Source organism: Rana temporaria, chromosome 3 (assembly GCF_905171775.1).
Source record: "Rana temporaria chromosome 3, aRanTem1.1, whole genome shotgun sequence".
In the NCBI taxonomy this organism is placed as follows: domain Eukaryota; kingdom Metazoa; phylum Chordata; class Amphibia; order Anura; family Ranidae; genus Rana; species Rana temporaria.
Genome location: NC_053491.1, coordinates 386,363,712 through 386,384,725, shown reverse-complemented (window position 1 = coordinate 386,384,725; position 21,014 = coordinate 386,363,712). Strand labels below are relative to the sequence as shown.

General features: G+C 44.9%; 1 protein-coding gene across 1 annotated transcript in view; it reads right to left on the bottom strand.

The window, feature by feature from the left end:
* The window catches only part of LOC120932895, a 60,034-nt gene extending 39,236 nt beyond the window's left edge, over positions 1–20,798 (bottom strand). The window contains exons 1-5 of the mRNA XM_040345724.1: positions 20,718–20,798; positions 13,879–14,084; positions 10,628–10,954; positions 6,402–6,490; positions 5,081–5,255 (exon numbers count right to left, since the gene is read on the bottom strand). Of these exons, the coding sequence (XP_040201658.1) occupies positions 5,081–5,255; positions 6,402–6,490; positions 10,628–10,954; positions 13,879–14,079 (792 nt within the window). The 5' untranslated portion in view covers positions 14,080–14,084; positions 20,718–20,798. The remainder of the gene's footprint in view (positions 1–5,080; positions 5,256–6,401; positions 6,491–10,627; positions 10,955–13,878; positions 14,085–20,717) is intronic.
* Between the last annotated feature and the right edge of the window lie 216 nt (positions 20,799–21,014).

The following is a 21,014-nucleotide window of genomic DNA, read 5'->3' as shown; positions in this document are numbered from 1 at the left end:
GACTGGGATCTAAAGTCTGCGTACCAGTCTGGTACATCCATGTAGGGGATATCCATTGCGTTGCAAAAGGGGCGCAGGTCTTCAGGTACCCTCAACAGGGCTGAGTGACCCTGATTAGTCGCCAATAAACCGAAAGGAAACTTCCAACGATATATGATATTCCTGCTGCGCAATGCTTCTAGCAGGGGTCTCAGGTCTCTTCTATGTTGTAGCGTTATATATGACAAATCTTGATATATCTGAATTAAAGTCCCCTCATACATGCATTTAGATCGGAGTTTTGCATTTCTTAAAATTTCTTCCTTGAGTTGAAAATCACATAGGGAACAAATGACATCTCTTGGTGGGTCAGAAGCCCTGCCTTTAGGTCTCAGGGCTCTATGTATGCGCTCCATTTTGATCGCTGTTATCGGCGGTCGGCCCAAAAGGTTGTTAAATATACCAGTAACAATTGGGGTAAGGTTATCATTGTCCACCGTTTCAGGGAGACCTCTAACCCTCAAATTATGGCGCCGATTTTGGTTCTCCAAGTCTTCAACTTGGCGGTGTAGGTCCCGTAGATGGAGTGTATGGTTATCCACTTTGCGGTTTATATGACGCATCACTGTGCTGTGTTGCGCAGTTGTTTTTTCCACTTCCACTACCCGCATTGTAACTGCGCGTACCTCTAAGCTCAACTCGGTAATGGCTGCAGTCAGTGTGGCTTTTATGTCAGCTGCAATTAAGTGGAGGTCTCCCAGATTGGGTCTTTGCGTCAGATCGGTGGATGACCCGGGGTTGACAGCACCGACAAGTGGTGTAATACCCTCGGGGGTATTTAGAGTATGTATCAATCCCTTCGAGTTCTCCATCATTGCGGTCTATGTGTCCCCGCGTTAAAACAACAAGGGGCTACCGTTTAGTCAATTCTCTCCGGTTTTCGTCGGTAATTTCACAAAACGTGCCCGGGTATGTCCGGAGTCCCGGTATAGTCTCTGTGATAGCAAATTCAGCTTACCGGAGCGTTAGTCAGCTGATTTAGGTCTGTAGCAGCGGGAGCTATCAGGCTAAGCATCCATCTTCAGTCCCGGCTAGACCACGCCCCCTATGAGGATTTTTTTAAATCAAGAGGAGCAAGCAGCTATTTTTAGATCTGTTTACCCTGAGCCAAGTCCCCACAACCCCCCCTTCTTTTTCCAACTGTCGCCTTCTAACTGACTTTTTTTTTTTTTACAAATCTTGCATGCCACTTATTACAGGCTGGACTGATGACCTCAGTGCCACCCAGCAAGATGGCAGAGGATTTACAATATGGAAATAAAAGAACCCCACATACATGTTTAACCCCTTGTTGCCCACATAAGACATATACATACAATCAGGTTCCCCAGATGAAGACACGTGACCGTGTCGTAACGCGTAGGGATTGGCCGTGGACAGACGTACACCAGGAGTGCTGTGAGATGGCGCAGAGGACGCCACTGTTCATTTTATGCACTCGTTTTATTTTTACATGTAAGCGCAATTTGATTCAATAAATGTCCTTGATATTTTTATACTACACCATTGGAGACCCTCTTTTGTTCCTCTTGTTCCCTGGCTTTGAGAACATATAGGTACTCTGGTAAGGGACCGGGCTTTACATCTACCTTCCACTAGGAGATATCGAGGAGGCTGGCGTGTGGTGGACATAAGTTTATTGATTGCTGTTTTTACCCCTCATTGAGGTGAGAGTTCTGGGAGACCAGACCGGTGTCTTTGGTGGAGTTTCCATTCATCTTTGGGATTAGGGGATATCTACTCCTAGCAGCCCTATCTGCAAATTTCACATATGGACTTTTGTCACTATCTTCTATAGTCTATTTTTATAGCTAAGATTTTGATCACCTTCACCACTTTATTTACACTTTTGATTATTATTTTATGTGTCTTCATATATTTATATCTACATATATGATCTTTTTTGCGCAATTACCCTATTCACCATTGATCTATTATTGTTGTTGTGTATACACTGCATAGTTGTTGCTGCATTATTTACACTGTTTATTTAGGAAGACGTTACTCACTTAGTAGCGCATAAGCTTTTTCACAATTAAGACATATACATAGTTGCCAAAATTTAAAAAACATTTCTACAGAATCTGTTTTTAACCTGCACATGTAGCAAGCCATTGTAGGTAGATCCAGAGCCGCCATTGGGGGGGGGTACAGGCATTACACCTGTAAGGGGCCCGGAGGTCCCCAGGGGCCCGGATGGCAACCCCCCTTTTTATATATATATATATATATTTTTTGGGGTTTTTATTAAAGGACCCAAGGTCCCCCTTTTTTTTTTATAATTTTTTTTTTATATCATTTTCTTTCTTTTTATTAAAGGGCCCAGCGGTCCCCAGGGCCCCGGATGGCTACCCCCCCTTTTTTTTATATATATATATATTTTTTTTGTTTTTTTGTAAGGGGCCCAGAGGTCCCCAGGAAAACCTACCCAATTTGTGGCACCCCCCCCTGCTTTTCAATTCACGCCCCCCGCTTCTCAATTTTCTCAATTCCCGGCAGCCCCCCGCTTCTCAATGTGAAGTGGCAGCTCCAGGGGGCCCAGGCCTGAAGCTGTGTAAGGGGCCCCATAATTCCTGATAGCAGCCCTGCGCAGATCATTAAACCAATGCCATACATTACAGTGATAGTAATGCTTGTTCTTTTATTTTTTACCTGCTCTGTGCAATGCTGAGAAAGAAAAAAAAACAAGCTGCCTCATGCACACTGAAAGTTATAATAACGTTATAAAAACGCCAGTAGCTTTGCAGTTGAGTTTTTCAACGTTTTTGCAATAGCGTTTTTTTACAGCGCTGGTGTTTTTAAGCATATTTTTTTTTACTTAGCCAGTGAGGAGCAAGACAGCCTTGGCTCTTGTGCACATTGCTAGATCGGGATCAGGTTTAGATATGTTTTTAGGGGGGGCTGAGGGGGAGCTGCATATAGAAGTTTTTTTTTAGAAATGCAGCAAGATAAAATCCCTCTGCCTTTACAAGCACTTTAATTGAACCCGTATAAGGGAGCTGAAGTTGTCATGGCTAAAGAAAAACAAAAAAACACACTTGTAGGAAGCTTGTCCACTGATCCCAAGGTTTTGCAAGGTGTACTTTGAAGAGGCGCTCCAGTCTCCCCCCAATTTTTTTAAAGTCAGCAGCTACAAATGCTATAGCTGCTAACTTTTAATATAAAGACACTTACCTGGAAACAGCATCTACCAAACATAGGTTAAAAGTAAAAAGTGGTGCTAGGTACTGTAATGCAATAACATAAACAATACACATATATATTACACAATGTGCCCACAGCAATTACCTATGTTTGGTAGATGCTGTTTTATTATACTGCTAAAAATACTTGTTGTTGGCTTCCAATCATGGAATTTTAGTGGGTCAGCATGACTGCCAGGCAACCAGCATTTTTATACAAAGGCCAACAACAGTTTTTCCTGTGTCACTGTCATGTCGGGTTTACTATTTGTCCCTGGCAGTGGAGCTTTGAACTTTTTCTTCAAAATTTGATGTTGTATAAAGAAAAATATATAAATAGTAGGTATAGATGCTAAATACAATTTCTCTTTCTTTATAGCAGATGAAGGCGAGCTTTACTGCAGATCCAGCTCACATGACAGGCCTGCCACAGTGAGCAGTATTGAAAGGGACGTTCAGACTGCAGAAGAGTGCATCGCCCACGTTCAGACTCCAGAAGAGCGTGTCGCCCACGTTCAGACTCCAGAAGAGCGTGTCGCCCACGTTCAGACTCCAGAAGAGTGCGTCGCCCACGCTCAGACTCCAGAAGAGTGTGTCGCCCACGCTCAGACTCCAGAAGAGTGTGTCGCCCACGCTCAGACTCCAGAAGAGTGTGTCGCCCATGCTCAGACTCCAGAAGAGTGTGTCGCCCACATTCAGACTCCAGAAGAGTGTGTCGCCCACATTCAGACTTCAGAAGAGTGTGTTGCCCACACTCAGGTTCCAGAAGAGTGTGTCACCCACACTCAGGTTCCAGAAGAGTGTGTCACCAACACTCAGGTTCCAGAAGAGTGTGTCGCCCACGTTCAGACTCCAGAAGAGTGTGTCGCCCACGTTCAGACTCCAGAAGAGTGTGTCGCCCACACTCAGACTCCAGAAGAGTGTGTCGCCCACGCTCAGACTCCAGAAGAGTGTGTCGCCCACGCTCAGACTCCAGAAGAGTGTGTCGCCCACATTCAGACTTCAGAAGAGTGTGTTGCCCACACTCAGGTTCCAGAAGAGTGTGTCACCCACACTCAGGTTCCAGAAGAGTGTGTCACCAACACTCAGGTTCCAGAAGAGTGTGTCGCCCACGTTCAGACTCCAGAAGAGTGTGTCACCCACGTTCAGACTCCAGAAGAGTGTGTTGCCCACACTCAGGTTCCAGAAGAGTGTGTCGCCCACACTCAGGTTCCAAAAGAGTGTGTCGCCCACACTCAGGTTCCAAAAGAGTGTGTCGCCAACACTCAGAAAGGCAGCATTGTTCCTCTCTCCAGTCATGTGATAAGTGATAAGGAGAGAGAGGAAGGAAAGTCTGCCGGCTGTCTATCTCCCCCTATAGGGCGGGAGGGAGCAGAAAGGCTAATACTCACTCCAGCAAGTGACGGCTGCTGCTTCTCTTGACAGGAGTGAAATTGCGATTACTCACTGTCAGAGAGGAGCGGCTCGAGGACTGCACCTGACCGGCCCACTGAGCCATCGGCCCACCGGGAAACTCCCGGTAGTCCCAATGGCCAGTCCGTGCCTGGGAATGTGGCTCGGAACAGGACCTGATAGGAGCGTGAGGGGGCACTATGCACGCTGCATTACTATTCTCTTTGGAGTGCCCAAAGGTTTCCCAGGTCTTTTACAATAATATATTTATATAGAGTATGCTAAAGTGTTCGGGTTTGGCTTGAAGAAAAAGTGGCAACCCTAGTAGGGAATCGCTCTCTGAGCTGGAAACTACAACGGCTGATCTTCCAGAGGAGAAAGCTAATGTGTCACATCACTCCTAAAATGGATCTCACAGGAGTCAAGTCAGGTTTAACCTGGAGATTAAACACAGTTCAATGACTTACCTCCACTTCACAAGCAATATGCCCCATGTAATACAGCCCATCTCTGTCCCTGCGGGCTAGGACTCGGGCCCCTCTCAGAAGACTTAAAGCTGCTGGAGTTTTGGTAATTTGGGCTGAATTTGATAGATAAAGTCCTGGAGTTTTTTTGCACGTCACACTGCAACTGGGTGGTGGGCTGTAAAATAATTGTCTAATATTAGTGGGACAGGACAGGTCAATCAACAAAAAATAGAAGTAGAACAGAACTATGTATATGTTTTTATTAATCAATTAAAGCAAATGAGAATTGATTGAAACGGATCATCCAGGATCTGGAGCATGCTTCTATCTTTCATTTTCAAAGCTTAGCTGAACAAACTGAAGATAGAACCTTCAGATTCTGTCTGCTCCAGTTTTGATACATTCCCCAATGTTTTTGTTGTTCAATAACTTTATATAAGAAGATATTAAACATTATACACAAAAAAGAGAAAAAATAACAAAGAAAGAGGTACAATTTCCTATAGTATACAATATTCTCAAGGAACTGATCACTACATCAAATCCTCTCAAAGTCAATGACCCAAAAATGGAGTTACCATATGTTCTACGTGTGTCCTCTGGGGGAAACAAACCTCAGCAAAGAAAAAGAAAATAATAACCTTCATGTAGCATATATTAAGCATACTTCTAAGAGAAAAAGGCGGAGAAAAAGGAGAAGAAAAAGAAGAGCAGAAGAAGGAGAGGGAAAGGAACATTAACCAGCCTCGGCGGGGTGTCATCACAAGACCTGACCAAACCTGATTTCCCACTTATCCTCCCTGGGCCATAATTTCCGCGTATACTGCTGAAAACTTAAAGGCGAGCCAACAGGACCATATCTTGTTTCCATGTAATAAGTGCGGTCGACCTCCACCAACCACTGGCGTAGCCTGGGGGCTGTCCTTTTGTTTCCAGAGTTTTGGGATGAGCGCCTTAACCGTTCATAGCTATGAATAAGCACTATACAAGAGTGTGAAACGCGTTAGCCCTTTTCCTGATTTTTTGCTGTGACATATGCATGTTGTGACCAGTTTTTATTAAAAGGAACAAATTTTTATTTTTGGAGTGCGGCCGTCCCGGTTTTTCCACATACATTTTTGCATATTATTGCAGTGCCTCCACCCAAGTGTTTGGACTCCACCTTGCAGTTCTTTGGGACCTCTGAGCGGTAAACTTTCTTTCTCATCCCATACATTTAATGATGTATTGACAAATACAGAGTTGCATTAATTTGTGTCTTTTCTGTATATCTGCCTAGAATCTTCCTTTCATTAATATATAACTATAGACAAAGACATACCGGAGCTCCAGAGGGTGAACTGTAGAGGCAGTGCAGGGTGAAGGGGTACGACAGCAGTGACTCATGGTTGTAATCTCAGTGCTTTTTGTCTAAAATCAAAAAACACACAAATATTGATTTACTGGTGCAGCCTCTTTGGCTAGAGACACACATATAAGTATTAAAATATATTAGTGCTGTCAATGGATTAAAATTTCTAATCGCGATTAATCGCATTAATGTCATAGTTAACTCACAATTAATCGCGCGATTAACCACTTAAGCCCCGGACCATATTGCTGCCTAAAGACCCAAGGGGTTTTTACAGTTCGGGACTGCGTCGCTTTAAGAGACAATTGCGCGGTTGTGCGACGTGGCTCCCAAACAAAATTGGCATCCTTTTTTCCCCACAAATAGAGCTTTCTTTTGGTGGTATTTGATCACCTCTGCGGTTTTTATTTTTTGCGCTATAAACAAAAATAGAGCGACAATTTTGAAAAAAATGCAATATTTTTTACTTTTTGCTGTAATAAATATCCCCCAAAAACATATATAATTTTTTTTTTTTTCCTCAGTTTAGGCCGATACGTATTCTTCTACCTATTTTTGGTAAAAAAAATCGCAATAATCGTTTATCGGTTGGTTTGCGCAAAATTTATAGCGTTTACAAAATAGGGGATAGTTTTTTTGCATTTTTATTTTTTTTATTTTTTTTACTACTAATGGCGGCGATCAGCGATTTTTTTCGTGACTGCGACATTATGGCGGACACTTCGGACAATTTTGACACATTTTTGGGACCATTGTCATTTTCACAGCAAAAAATGCATTTAAATTGCATTCTTTATTGTGAAAATGACAGTTGCAGTTTGGGAGTTAAACACAGGGGGCGCTGTAACATTTAGTGTTCACTTTGTGTGTGTTTACTAGTGTAGGGGGGTGTGGCTGTAGGAATGACGTCATGGATCGTGTCTTCCCTATAAAGGGAATGACGCGATCGATGCGCCGACACAGTGAAGCACGGGGAAGCCGTGTTTACACACGGCTCTCCCCGTTCTTCAGCTCCGGGGAGCGATCGCGACGGAGCGGCTAAAAACAAATAGCCGCGCCGTCGTCCCGGATCGCTCCCCGAGCGGACCCGACCTCCGCATGTACCGGGGGGGGTCCCGATCGGACCCCCCACCCACGTCTAGCAGAGGACGTACAGGTACGTGGATGTGCCTGTCCGTGCCATTCTGCTGACGTATATGTACATGAGGAGGTCGGGAAGTGGTTAAGGAGGTTCACCCTTTAAAACATTTTTTTTTTGTTTTCTTATTTATTTTTATTTTTTTTATAATATTAAATTGTGTTTTTTTATTTTTTTACATTTTGATCACTTTTATTGCTGTCACAAGGAATGTAAACATCCCTTGTGACAGCAATAGGTGGTGACAGGTACTCTTTATGGAGGGTTCGGGGGTCTAAAAGACCTCCTAGCCCTCCTTTGCACTTCAAAGTATTCAGATCGCTGAAAACGGCGATTCTGAATACTGTGTACTTTTTTAAATCCGGCGCCATTGGCACCCGAGAAACCCGGAAGTGACGTCATGACGCCGCTTCCGTGGTTTCAATGCGGAGACTGAATCAAAGCCGCTTACGGCTTAGTGTCAGTCTCCAACCTGGACACAGAAGGCGGCGGATCGAGGATCGGGTCTCCCGGTGGGACGGGAGGCCCGGTCAGAGCGGCGAAAGGCGGCGGGAGGGCATAACAACCGAGCGGCTTTTAGCCGCATCGGTTGTTATGTTTGGATAGCCGATCGCCCGCTCTAAACAACGGTACCGGGATGATGCCGGCGGCTGCTGGCATCATCCCGGTATAACCCCCGAACGCCGCCTCGTTAATTGCGCGATAAAAAAATTGACGGCGTTAACATGGGTTTTGCGCCGTTAATAGCGCGTTTAACTGACAGCACTAAAATATATACAACAATAACATAAATGTTGTATGCGTTTGCATTGAAATGTTTAAAGTATTTGCATTATCTGTCGTACTCATGCTTGTCTGTATTATACTGTACAGCACAACATATGATAATAATGGTGCGATATAAGCTTGAAACAGCTTCTAATATTTCCCCATTCTATATAAAACAAAAAAAATCAAATGACTGGATATAGACTGTAACCCCTTCTGCCGATGGAAGCAGGACTTTAAGGGTATGTTAACGTGTGGGCATAAAAAAAAAAGCATGATCTAATTTGCTTCAGCAAAATTCCTTCCTGATACCCAAAGAGGCAATTGGATATTCCCTGGACTAACTTTACCTATAAATATTAGTATCCAGTTATATTTAGTGCATTTAGGAAAAAATCTAGACCTTTCCTAAAACAATCTACTGAGTTGGCCAGAACCAGCTCTTGAGGGAGTCTATTCCACATGTTCACAGCTCTTACTGTGAAGAAACCTTTCCGTATTTGGAGATTAAGGGCCAGATTCTCAAAAGAGATACGACGGCGTATCTCCAGATACGCCGTCGTATCTCTGAGTCTGGCCGGTCGTATCCATGCGCCTGATTCCTAGAATCAGTTCCGCATAGATTTCTATTAGATCCGACCGGCGTCTCTTACGCCGTCGGATGGTAACTGCATATTTACGCTGGCCGCTAGGGGCGTGTACGCTGATTGTACGTGTCAAAATATGTAAATCAGCTAGATACGCGAATTCACGAACGTACGCCCGGCCGACGCAGTACAGATACACCGCTTACGTTAGGCTTTTCCCGGCGTAAAGTTACCCCTGCTATATGGTAGCGTAAGTGCGGCGTACCAATGTTAAGTATGGCCGTCGTTCCCGCGACGAAATTTGAAAATTTTACTTTGTTTGCGTAACTCGTCCGTGAATGGGGCTGGACGTAATTTGCGTTCACGTCAAAACCAATACGTCCTTGCGGCGTATTAGGAGCAATGCACACTGGGAGATTTCCAAGGACGGCGCATGCGCCGTTCGTGAAAAACATCAATCACGTCGGGTCACAGAACATAAAACACGCCCCCCTGTTCCAAATTTGAATTAGGCGGGCTTACGCCGGCCTATTTACGCTACGCCGCCGCAACTTACGGAGCAAGTGTTTTGAGAATACAGCACTTGCCCGTCTAAGTTGCGGAGGCGTAACGGAAATAGGTTACGTTACGCCCGCACAAAGTTACGCCAAACTACGAGAATCTGGCCCTAAATCTCTTTTCCTCCAGACGTAAAGAGTGCCCCCTTGTCCTCTGATGACCTTAAAGCGGGGGTTCACCCTTAGAGGGCACTTTTCCCCCTTAGATTCCTGCTCGTTTTTACTAGGGGAATCGGCTATTTATTTTAAAATATGTGCAGTACTTACCCCTTTACGAGATGCATCCTCTCCGTCGCTTCCGGGTATGGGCTTCGGGAATGGGCGTTCCTTCTTGATTGACAGTCTTCCGAGAGGCTTCCGACGGTCGCATCCATCGCGTCACGATTTTCCGAAAGAAGCCGAACGTCGGTGCGCAGGCGCAGTATAGAGCCGCACCGACGTTCGGCTTCTTTCGGCTACGAGTGACGCGATGGATGCGACCGTCGGAAGCCTCTCGGAAGGCTGTCAATCAAGAAGGAACGCCCGCTCCCGAAGACCCATACCCGGAAGCGACGGAAGAAGATGCAGCTCGAAAACGGGTAAGTACTGCTCATATTTTAATACAAATAGCCGATTCCCCTAGACCGAACGAGCAGGAAGCTAAGGGGAGAAAAAAAAAAAAATTATAAATGGGTGAACTCCCGCTTTAAAGTGATTAACTCAACACCAATTTCACTATATGGACCCATTATGTATTTATACATGTTGATCATATCCCCCCTTATTCTTCTCTTCTACAGAGAGAATAAATCCAGTTCCTCTAATCTTTCCTCATAGCTGAGCTCCTCCATGCCTCTTATCCATTTGGTTGCCCTTCTCTGTGATTGACTGTCACAGTCCTACTGGCTCCTGAGCGTAAACAATAACAGGAAGCGGTCAGTGACATGACAGTCACAGTGATGGCGAGCGAACAAGGGTTTACATCATAGAACATGAATGGTGGCTGTACACATATATGTAGCAGTACATCAATAAATCCCCATAGCCACGCTGCTACGTACATGTGTAAGGCCGGCACGATGGGATTTATTTACAGCAAAATTCCAAACATTCATGGTGACTATTCCTGTAAAACATTTTTGCCTTGTGTCTATTCCTGTAACTTACCATACTGGATGGTCCAAGAGGCTTTAGGTTTATCTCACGGAAAGACCCTTCTGCCTTGCGGTCATTGGGCTCTTCTGTTAGATACACCACATTTACCGCACAGGCACTCTCATTCCGGGATAGGTAACTGTAGATATTGGTCAGCACACTGGGCGGTAGGGCATCTATTACCAAGTATACAGCTTTGCACTCAGGATCCTCCAACGCTGCAGCCAGGGCACCAGTAGCGCTCGCTCCTGCCCCGCAAGCCAGACCTTGGGTCCATGAAACGGCTTGGGCCACAGCCTCTGGCCTCCATGTCACAGTGCTATCGCACCACTTGTTAATCTAGTAGAAAAAAAAACATTAACTGAGACTCCATTTCAAAGCAAAAGTATTGTCGTATCAGTTTTTATAAAATATACATGAAAATAGGTCAGCTTGGTGTAAATAAACTTATCAATATGTGTAAAGATTTTAAAAACCTGGCTAATATGTAGTTTGCATTTATATATGAACATGGAAACAGCCATGTTTGTTTTTAATATCTAGTCAGATTCTGCTTCATGCATTGTATTGCTATACAGTAGTCATGCTTAACCACTTAAGCCCCGGACCATATTGCTGGTCAATGACCGGGCCACTTTTTGCGATTCGGCACTGCGTCGCTTTAACTGACAATTGCGCGGTCGTGCGACGTGGCTCCCAAACAAAATTGGCGTCCTTTTTTCCCCACAAATAGAGCTTTCTTTTGGTGGTATTTGATCACCTCTGCGGTTTTTAGTTTTTGCGAAAAAAAAAAAAAAATAGAGCAACAATTTTGAAAAAAATGCAATATTTTTTACTTTTTGCTATAATAAATATCCCCGAAAAACATATAACATTTTTTTTTCTCAGTTTAGGCCGATATGTATTCTTCTACCTATTTTTGGTAAAAAAAATCGCAATAAGCGTTTATCGATTGGTTTGCGCAAAATTTATAGTGTTTACAAAATAGGGGATAGTTTTATTGCATTTTTATTAATTATTTTATTTTTTTACTACTAATGGCGGCGATCAGCGATTTTTTTCGTGACAGCGACATTATGGCAGACACTTCGGACAATTTTGACACATTTTTGGGACCATTGTCATTTTCACAGCAAAAAATGCATTTAAAATGCATTGTTTTACTGTGAAAATGACAATTGCAGTGTGGGAGTTAACCACAGGGGGCGCTGATGGGTTTATGTGTGACCTCATTTGTGTTTACAACTGTAGGGGGTGTGGCTGTAGGTCTGACATCATCGATTGTGTCCCCCTATAAAAGGGATGACACAATCAATGACACGGCTCTCCTCATTCTTCAGCTCCGGGGACCGATTGCGGGACTCCAGCGGCGATCGGGTCCGCGAGTCCCGCGGTCCCGGTCACGAAGCTTCGAACCGGGTCTCGGGAGCGCGCCGCGGGCGCGCGCCCGCGACCCACCACTGGGCTTTATACAATCACGTACAGGTACGTGATTGTGCCCAGCGGTGCTATTCTGCTGACGTATATCGTCGTTAGGCGGTCCTTAAGTGGTTAAAGTGGCTCTAAATTCTTTTTTTTTTTACCTTAATGCACTTTTTTAAAAAAAGGAGATAAGAGAATGCTCTGTGCAATATCGTTGCACAGAGTAGGTAAGTATAACATCTTTTTTATTCAAATAAAATAGTATGTAACCTTTACTATCACTTAGCACAGTGCATCATAAAAAACTGAATTTTCAGCCACTTTGGCCCAGATTCACATAGAGCGGGCGTACATTACACCGCCGTAACACAAACAATATACGCTAAGCCAACGCAGCGCAGAGAGGCAAGCATGGAATTCACCAAGCCAGTGCTCCCTAAGCTGCCCTGGGTTTCGAAGGCATACGACGGCGTAGGTGGAAGTGGGCCTGAGCCATGCAAATGAGGCGTGACCCCATGCAAATGATGGGCCGAGCGCCAGACAGATACGTATCACGAACTGCGCATGCCCCGAGACGTGGACGCATCCCCCTGCGCATGCTCACAACCACGTCGGAACAACTGCCTAAAATACCCTGGATCACTGCGTACGGCGTGAACGTAACCTACGCCCAGCCAGACACGTCCAACGTAAAATACGCCGGCTTGTGTTCCCTGGTGCAGACCTTTGTATGTCTGCTGCTGAGTTACACCTCCTTTATGCGGAATAACTTTACGCCGGACGTACAATTTAGGCGCACTGCGTCGGGCACACGTATGTTCGTGAATCGTCCGCCCTAAATGTCCGCCCACCCTACGCCGGCGTAGGCAAGTTACGTCGGCGGGATGAAGCCTATTTTTAGGCATATCTTAGTTTGTGGGTCCGGTGCACAGATACGACGGCGGACATTTACACTTACGTCGGCGTATCTTGTTATACGTCTGCGTAAGTGCTTTGTGAATCCAGGCCTTTCTGTCTACATGCACTCACTCCAGGAGCTGCTGCTGCACATGAGGGGCCAGATTCTTAAAAGGCTTACGATGGTGCAACGCCATTTGCGCCGTCGTAAGTCCTAATCTGGCCCTGCGTATCTATGCGACTGATTCTTAGAATCAGTTACGCATAGATATCCATTAGATCTGACAGGCGTAAGGCTTTTATGCTGTCAGATCTAAGATGTAATTTTTTTTCCAGCCGCTAGGTGTCGCCGACGTCGTTTTCCCCATTGTCTATGCAAATTAGCTATTTACGCGAGATTCCCGAACGTACATGCGGTCAACGCAGTGAATTTACGACGTTTCCGTAGCATTTGTGACGCGTAAAGTTGCACCTGCTATATGAGGGGCAACCAATGTTAAGTATGGTCGTCGTTCCTGCGTCAAAATTTTAAAAAGTACGTCGTTTGCGTAAGTCGTCCGTGAATGTCGCTGGACGCAATTTACGTTAACATCGAAACCAATGACGTCCTTGCAACGTCATTTAGCGCAATGCGTGTCGGGAAACTTTAGGGACCGCGCATGCGCAGTACGATCTGCGCGGGAACGCGCCTAATTTAAATGATCCACGCCCCCTACCTGGATCATTTGAATTAGGCAACTTTACAGGCAAGTGCTTTGTGAATCAAGCACTTGCCCTTAAAACTTGCGGCCGCGTAACGTAAACGAGATACGTTACGCCGCCAGAGTTTTACTTCATTCTACGAGAATCTGGCCCGAGGTCTTTGGACCAGCTTCTGGTGACAAAAATGGATTACATTGGCTGAATCCAGCTACTGATCTATGAATGGAGGTGGGAGCACTTACCACATGGGAGAAATAGATAATATTGAACGCAGTTGCTCGGAACCCATGAATGAGACTATACAGTGCTTTACAAACATAATCCTTTAAGAAATGTAACTTCACAGGGTCTCCATCCAAGGCGCCCAGCACAAAGGTGACTCCGCCTGAATAGCCGTCATGACATGGAGACTGGCAGCAGCTTGAAAGGTGTGGAGCAGACATGACACCTGATAAGAGAGAAAACCTGTATCCATGAATATGACAGCATGGTAAATAAATACCAAATCTATTTCTCATAGCTTGTCTCTATGAGGACAGCAAAAACACAACAATGTACAACACACACAAACCCAACACAATCCTTTATTCACTATCCAGTATCACTAACCTCTTACAGCTGCATGAGATATCACATTGTTATTATTACACAGGATTTATATAGTGCCAACAGTCAGCACAGCACTTTACAATATAAAGAGGGACACAGAACCCTGCACCTCAGAGCTTACACTCAAAGGCCCAGATTCACAAAGGAGATACGACGGCGTATCTCCAGATACGCCGTCGTATCTCTGAGTCTGAGCCGTTGTATCTATGCGCCTGATTTTTAGAATCAGTTACGCATAGATTTCTATTAGATCCGACCGGCGTAAGTCTCTTAACTGCATATTTACGCTGGCCGCTAGGGGCGTGTACGCTGATTTCCGCCTAGAATATGTAAATCAGCTAGATACGCGAATTCACGAACGTACGCCCGGACGACGCAGTACAGTTACGCCGTTTACGTTAGGCTGTTCCCGGCGTAAAGTTACCCCTGCTATATGGTGGCGTACATGCGGCGTACCAATGTTAAGTATGGACGTCGTTCCCGCGTCGAATTTTGAAAAATTTACGTCGTTTGCGTAAGTCGTTCGTGAATGGGGCTGGACGTCATTTACGTTCACGTCGAAACCAATACGTCCTTGCGGCGTACTTTGGAGCAATGCACACTGGGAAATTCCACGGACGTGAAAAACGTCAATCACGTCGGGTCATGGTTAATTTACATAACACACGCCCACCTCTTCACAATTTGAATTAGGCGGGCTTACGCCGGCCTATTTACGCTACGCCGCCGCAACAATTCTTTTGAGAATACGGCACTTGCCTGTAAAAGTTGCGGAGGCGTAACATAAATAGGATACGTTACGCCCGCACAAAGATACGCTTTGGTGTCATTCTACGTGAATCTACCCCAAAATCTAAATAAGATGAAAATATTAATATAAATAAATGAAATTATTTAAATAATAAATTACAAATATAACTTTATATGTATTTATATTTTCAGCACTATGTCCGGCGGTAGTTGCCATTGTTGGTAATACTAACCTTGCACATCTCTATAAGATATGTTTAACCACTTCAGCTCTGGAAAATTTTACCCCCTTCACGACCAGGCCATTTTAGTGAATATTGATTTGTTAATGTCACAAGTGGGTGGGCTCAGGGTGCAGTGCTCTGCACCCCCGAGCCCAACCTTTTTGAAGCCAATTAGAGCCTCGGGCTCTAGTCGTGTGCTTAAAAAAAAAACTGGTAGAAATCTATGTGTTTGGTTCCCAGCATTGAGATTAGGGGGGCGGCACCCCTTATGGACCGGCCGCCGCTGATCGAAATCAAACATGAATGGTGACATCCTTTGAAACAGACTGCTCCTGGAAGACAAGGAAGCTGTAATCATAGCTTATGTTTGATCTGCAACTGCCAGGTAGGGTGACCACGTGTCCCGGATTGCCCGGGACAGTCCCGCATTTTTTGCAGGTCTGTCCCGGGCACCTTCGTTCCAGAACAATACAGTGTCCCGGAATGAAACTGACACAGCCAACTCCGGGCCAAACTGATGCCCCCAAAAAAAGGCTGCCACATCACTGCTTTACTCACTGACAGTACTTGTCCTGGCGGGGAATGCCTGGAGGAGCACAATCCCCGCCCCCTGCTTGTGATTGGAGAAATCATAAATCCCACCTTTTGTGTCCAATCACTGTGCTGTGATTCGTTACAGCACAAGCTGATTTTTGGGAAGGGGGGTGTCCCTGAATGGTAGTTTAAAAATGTCTGCCAGGGTGCTGCACATGTGATCAGTGATGACACCAGCCATTTATTGGTTTGACAGTTTGGTTGAGAACAAAAGCAAATGTGAGTTAGCAATTCCAGGAATGTAACTGTTTTTTTAACCACTTGGTGCCCCCAGGCCGTCATATGACGCCCTTGACTTTGTGGGATATCAGCATTTTCAGCCGGAGATCCCTACACCATAACAATGATCATAGCGGCTGTTCCGCCGCTTGAACGGTCTTACGGGCGCCCTCTGGTGCTTCTACTGATCATAGAGATTTCCGGCAGACCAGATGGTCGCCGGAGTCTCTATGATCGTCGGAGGCTGGGCGCGATGTTATGACGTGATGCACGGCCTCTGCATTAAAAAAAACTGGCGCTGCCTTGGCTGGGAAGCCATTATCGTTTTTTATTTTTTTATTTAAGGCTTCCCAGCCTAGTGGTGAGATGTGGGGTCTTATTGACCATTTTTAAAGTGCCACTGTCCACGTGTACTCGCACGCAGAAGGGAACGCATACGTAAGTCCGGCCCACATATGAAAACGGTGTTCAAACCACACATGTGAGGTATCTCTGCGAACATTATAGTGAGAGCAATAATTTTAGCCCTAGACCTCCTCTGTAACTCAAAACATGTAACCAGTAAGTTACAAAATGTTCCTACCACTAGAGCCATTTTTAAATGTACTCTTTGAATATTGAAGCATAATTGATGTATCCCGGTTTGGCTCTACTAACCCCATCCATATGTGATCACTTGTATGATAAATAATTACCGTATTTATCGGGGTATACCGCGCGCCGGCGTATAACGCGCACCCCAAACTTAGGAAGGTAGTTTAAGGAAAAAAAGTAGTTTAAGGGAAAAAAAAACTTACATTTTTGTCCATCGGCGGCCTTGTCCGGCGTCTGTCTGCAGCCCTGCGCTGGGTCCGTCCAGCCTTGTGGGTGTCCGTCTGCGGCTTCCTTGCGCGAGGTCCGTCCAGGTGTCCGTCTGCGGCTTCTTCGCGTGGTCCGTCCAGTCCATCCGCAACTTGCCCGGGGTTGCAGCGGTGTTCGTTTTTGAACTAGGCGCCGAGAGGAGCCGGATTTCCTGTGTGTTCAGCTCCTCTCGCCTTGTCTCGGCTCCTCTTGCGTGGCTGCAGGCGGAGCCGAGTGTGGCCGAGCCTAGCCGAGTGCGCAGTACGCTCCACTCGGCTCGGCTCTCGGCTGCAGCGCTCGGCTCCTCTCAGCTTGTCTCGGCTCCTCTCGCGTGGCTGCGGGCGGAGCCGAGCGTGGCCGAGCCTAGCCGAGTGCGCAATACACTCGGCTCGGCTTGGTCTATTTCGGCGGCGCCCGGGAACAGCAGCATCGGCGTATATCGCGCACCCACGATTTTCCCCTGATTTTAAGGGGAAAAAAGTGCGCGGTATACGCCGATAAATACGGTAGGTCATTTTATATGTATACACACGTGTGTTACCTCTTAGGGGTCTGTTTGTCAAGCCATAGGAACCTTTTGTAACCTACCAACCCAGTCCATGGAGGTTCGGTTTGAACTCTGGACTGTCTGGTTTGTCACTGAGACATGTTTTTAAATCACATTTACCTATGTAAATGTTTTTTATTCTTGTCCTAGTCGTTTTTCATTAATGATTTGTAATAAATAAAAAACATTGTTACTTTTTAAAAAACAGTTCAATATGCCTGAAATGTCCATTCTGTCCAATTCCTATACTGCATTTACATAATAATTCTAGGACGTGGCATAGTATATTACTAATTGTGCTGTCCACAGCGCCACCCTGTGGTGACAACACTTACATATTCATATGTTAAATCGAAAGGTTTAGTTCCACTTAATTGTATGTCAGTTAAAAAAAAAAAAAAAAAAACAGACTCACTGCTGGATCACCAAGTGAAAAGAAGAAAACTGATGCAGCCACCACATCTAATGTTTGATAAGCGGCAATATATTACATTTCTGGTTTTGGGCTTAATACCACTTTAAAGCAGACCTTCACTCCCAAGAAGGATTTTGCATTCTTGCAGCCTTCCACAATTTGAAGAGCAGATAAAAAAAAGTGGGGCAGATCCACGTACATCGGCGCATATTTCCGCCGGGCGTAGCGTATCTAAGATACACCACGCCCCGGAACTTACTTTTTTTTTTGAATCCTCAAAGAATGCGCACCGTAAGTTACGGCGGCGTAGTGCATCTTTGGCGGCGTAAGGGCGCGCAATTCAAATCGATGTGATGGGGGCGTGTTTTATGTAAATACGTTGTGACCCGACGTAAACAACGTTTTTTTTTAACGGCGCATGTGCCGTCCGTAGGGGTATCCCATTGCGCATGCTCAAAATTAAACCGGAACAAGCCAATGCTTACGACGGTGACGTCATTCTACGCAAATCCCTATTCGTGAACGACTTACGCAAACGACGTAAAAAATTGTAAATTTAGACGCGGGAACGACGGCCATACTTAACATTGAGTACGCCTCAAAAAAATGCGCCGGCCGGACGTACGTTCGTGGATCACCGTATCTAGTTAATTTGCATACTCGACGCGGAATTCGACGGAAACGCCACCTAGCGACCGCCGGAAAAATGCACCTAAGATCCGACGGCGTACTAAGACGTACGCCTGTCGGATCGATCCCTCATACCGTCGTATCTTGTTTTGTGGATACAAAACAAAGATACGACGCAGGAACTTTGAAATTACGCGGTGTATCAATAGATACGCCGGCGTAATTCGTTTGTGGATCTGGCCCAGTATCTTTATTTTAAAGGCGGGATTGACCTGTCCTTTGCTCCAGTAGATACCTCGGGAGGCATTGGCCTCCAAACAGCACCTGGAGGGGGGCTGATCTGCCATCAGAGGGCCAAGAAGACACAGCCGGCTCCTGATGATGTCAGAGAAGAAGATGGCAATGCAGGACCTGGTGTGGGTCAGTGCAGGACAATGCTGGGTTATCTGGACATGGAAGTATATTCATTGAGGATAACCCCAGCCATAATGGTAAGAGGAGAGCCTACAGAAAGCTCATAAGAGGGAGGTTCCTTTATAACAGAGGTCTCCAAACTGTGGCCCTTTGCTTGCCTTTGACATTGGGGCACTATTCTGCCAACTGACACCAACAATGGGGCACTATTCCTCTCAATAATGGGTACTATTCCTCCTAATGATATCAACGATGGGCACTATTCCTCCCAATGATGGGGCACTATTCTTCCCACTGATACCAATGATGGGGCACTATTCCTCCTAATTATTAGACTATTATTATTAGATTATTATTCATTTTCATCCGAATGCATTTTCGTCCGAATTTTTGGTATTTTCGTTATCATTTTAACAAATGAAAACGAATGCGCAGAATACGAAAACCGAAAGATCCGACATAAACAAATGCTTTATTTTTGTTTTCGTTGCAACAACAGTTCGATATAGATAGGAGATTCGACATGACGCTGACAATAACAATCTGTGTCTATCGAACCTGTGGTCGAATGTGCCTAACCTTAACTCTATAAGTCCTAGTTTATTCTACATAGAGAGAAAAGTTTCGACATTATAGAGAGAAAAGATCGCTTCTGGAATTGGGTGGGGGAATAAAAATAATGATGATGAATGTTGTTGGCTGATTGTAACCAAAGAGGAGGAGCAGTAAAATAGCAATAATTAAGTTGACAATTCAACATGAACAACGAAGATTCGACGAAGCATCGAAAAACATACAAACGTCGAATCTGTCAATGAAGGCTTATGGTGTCTGTCGAAAGTTCTAAGAAGATTCGACGGAGCAGCTAAACTGTACGACGCCGCGATCGTACATTTCCGGTCAAATGCTATAGAAAAACTCTAATGTTGGTTGACTAGTAATAATAATTAATAAATATAATTATTACTAGTGTCATACAACATTAGAATTCTTCAATAGCTTGTAGGCGAAACATTCGACCGGAAATGTACGATTGCGGCGTCGTACAGTTTCGCTGCTCCGTCGAATCTTCTTTGACAGTCAGATACCATAAGCCTTCAATGACAGATTCGACCTTAATTCATTCAGATTTACGGACTAATGCAATTTCTAATGAAAAACTAAATAAAAAAAACGAATTTCGAGAGTAACTAAATAAATTTATTTTTCGGACAAAAAACTAAATTCCGAATGAAAAATTTCAGTGTGCACATGTCTACTAATTATACCAATGATGGGCACTATTCATCCCACTGATACCAATGATGGGGCACTATTCCTCCCACTGATACCAATGATGGGACACTATTCCTCCAACTAATACCAATGATGGGACACTATTCCTACCACTGATACCAATGATGGGACACTATTCCTACCACTGATACCAATGATGGGACACTATTCCTACCACTGATACCAATGATGGGACACTATTCCTACCACTGATACCAATGATGGGACACTATTCCTACCACTGATACCAATGATGGGACACTATTCCTCCACCTTATACCAAATGTTGTGGTGTTTACTCATACTTTTGCCAAGAAGAATTCCACTCCTGATGGCCACAGTGCCGCCCCCCTAAAGTTTGATGGTCAGTAAACTTGGCCTTTGTTTAGAAAGTTTGGAGACCCCTGATCTATAATATGGCCAATGCCAGTGATTTATGGCACAGGCCCCTGGATTTGCCGTACTCTCTTCCCACCATCCCCCTTTATATTACAGGCAGACAGTACTAAGAAATAACCACATTTTCTGCATTAGATACAATAAGTAACAGCTCCGCTCACTCACCTGCAGCTGGAACAGACGCGCCCGGCGCTAGGACCCACGTGTTCTCTGTATAGGTCACTGTTTACATGAAAACCATGGCAACCGACTCTACCATCACAGCGTGGGGGGCAGCTATTTATGTAAACTGCTAGTTGTGGCAATGTCTGCACACAGATACATATCTAATTTACACCTAACATCGTGTAGTTTAAACTGACACAGATAAAGCTAGATGTTGGATTAATATCCGTCCGCTTCCCTAATAATCTAATCCGTGTTCTTGTTCTCTAAATAAAACGATACCTTGATACATTATCT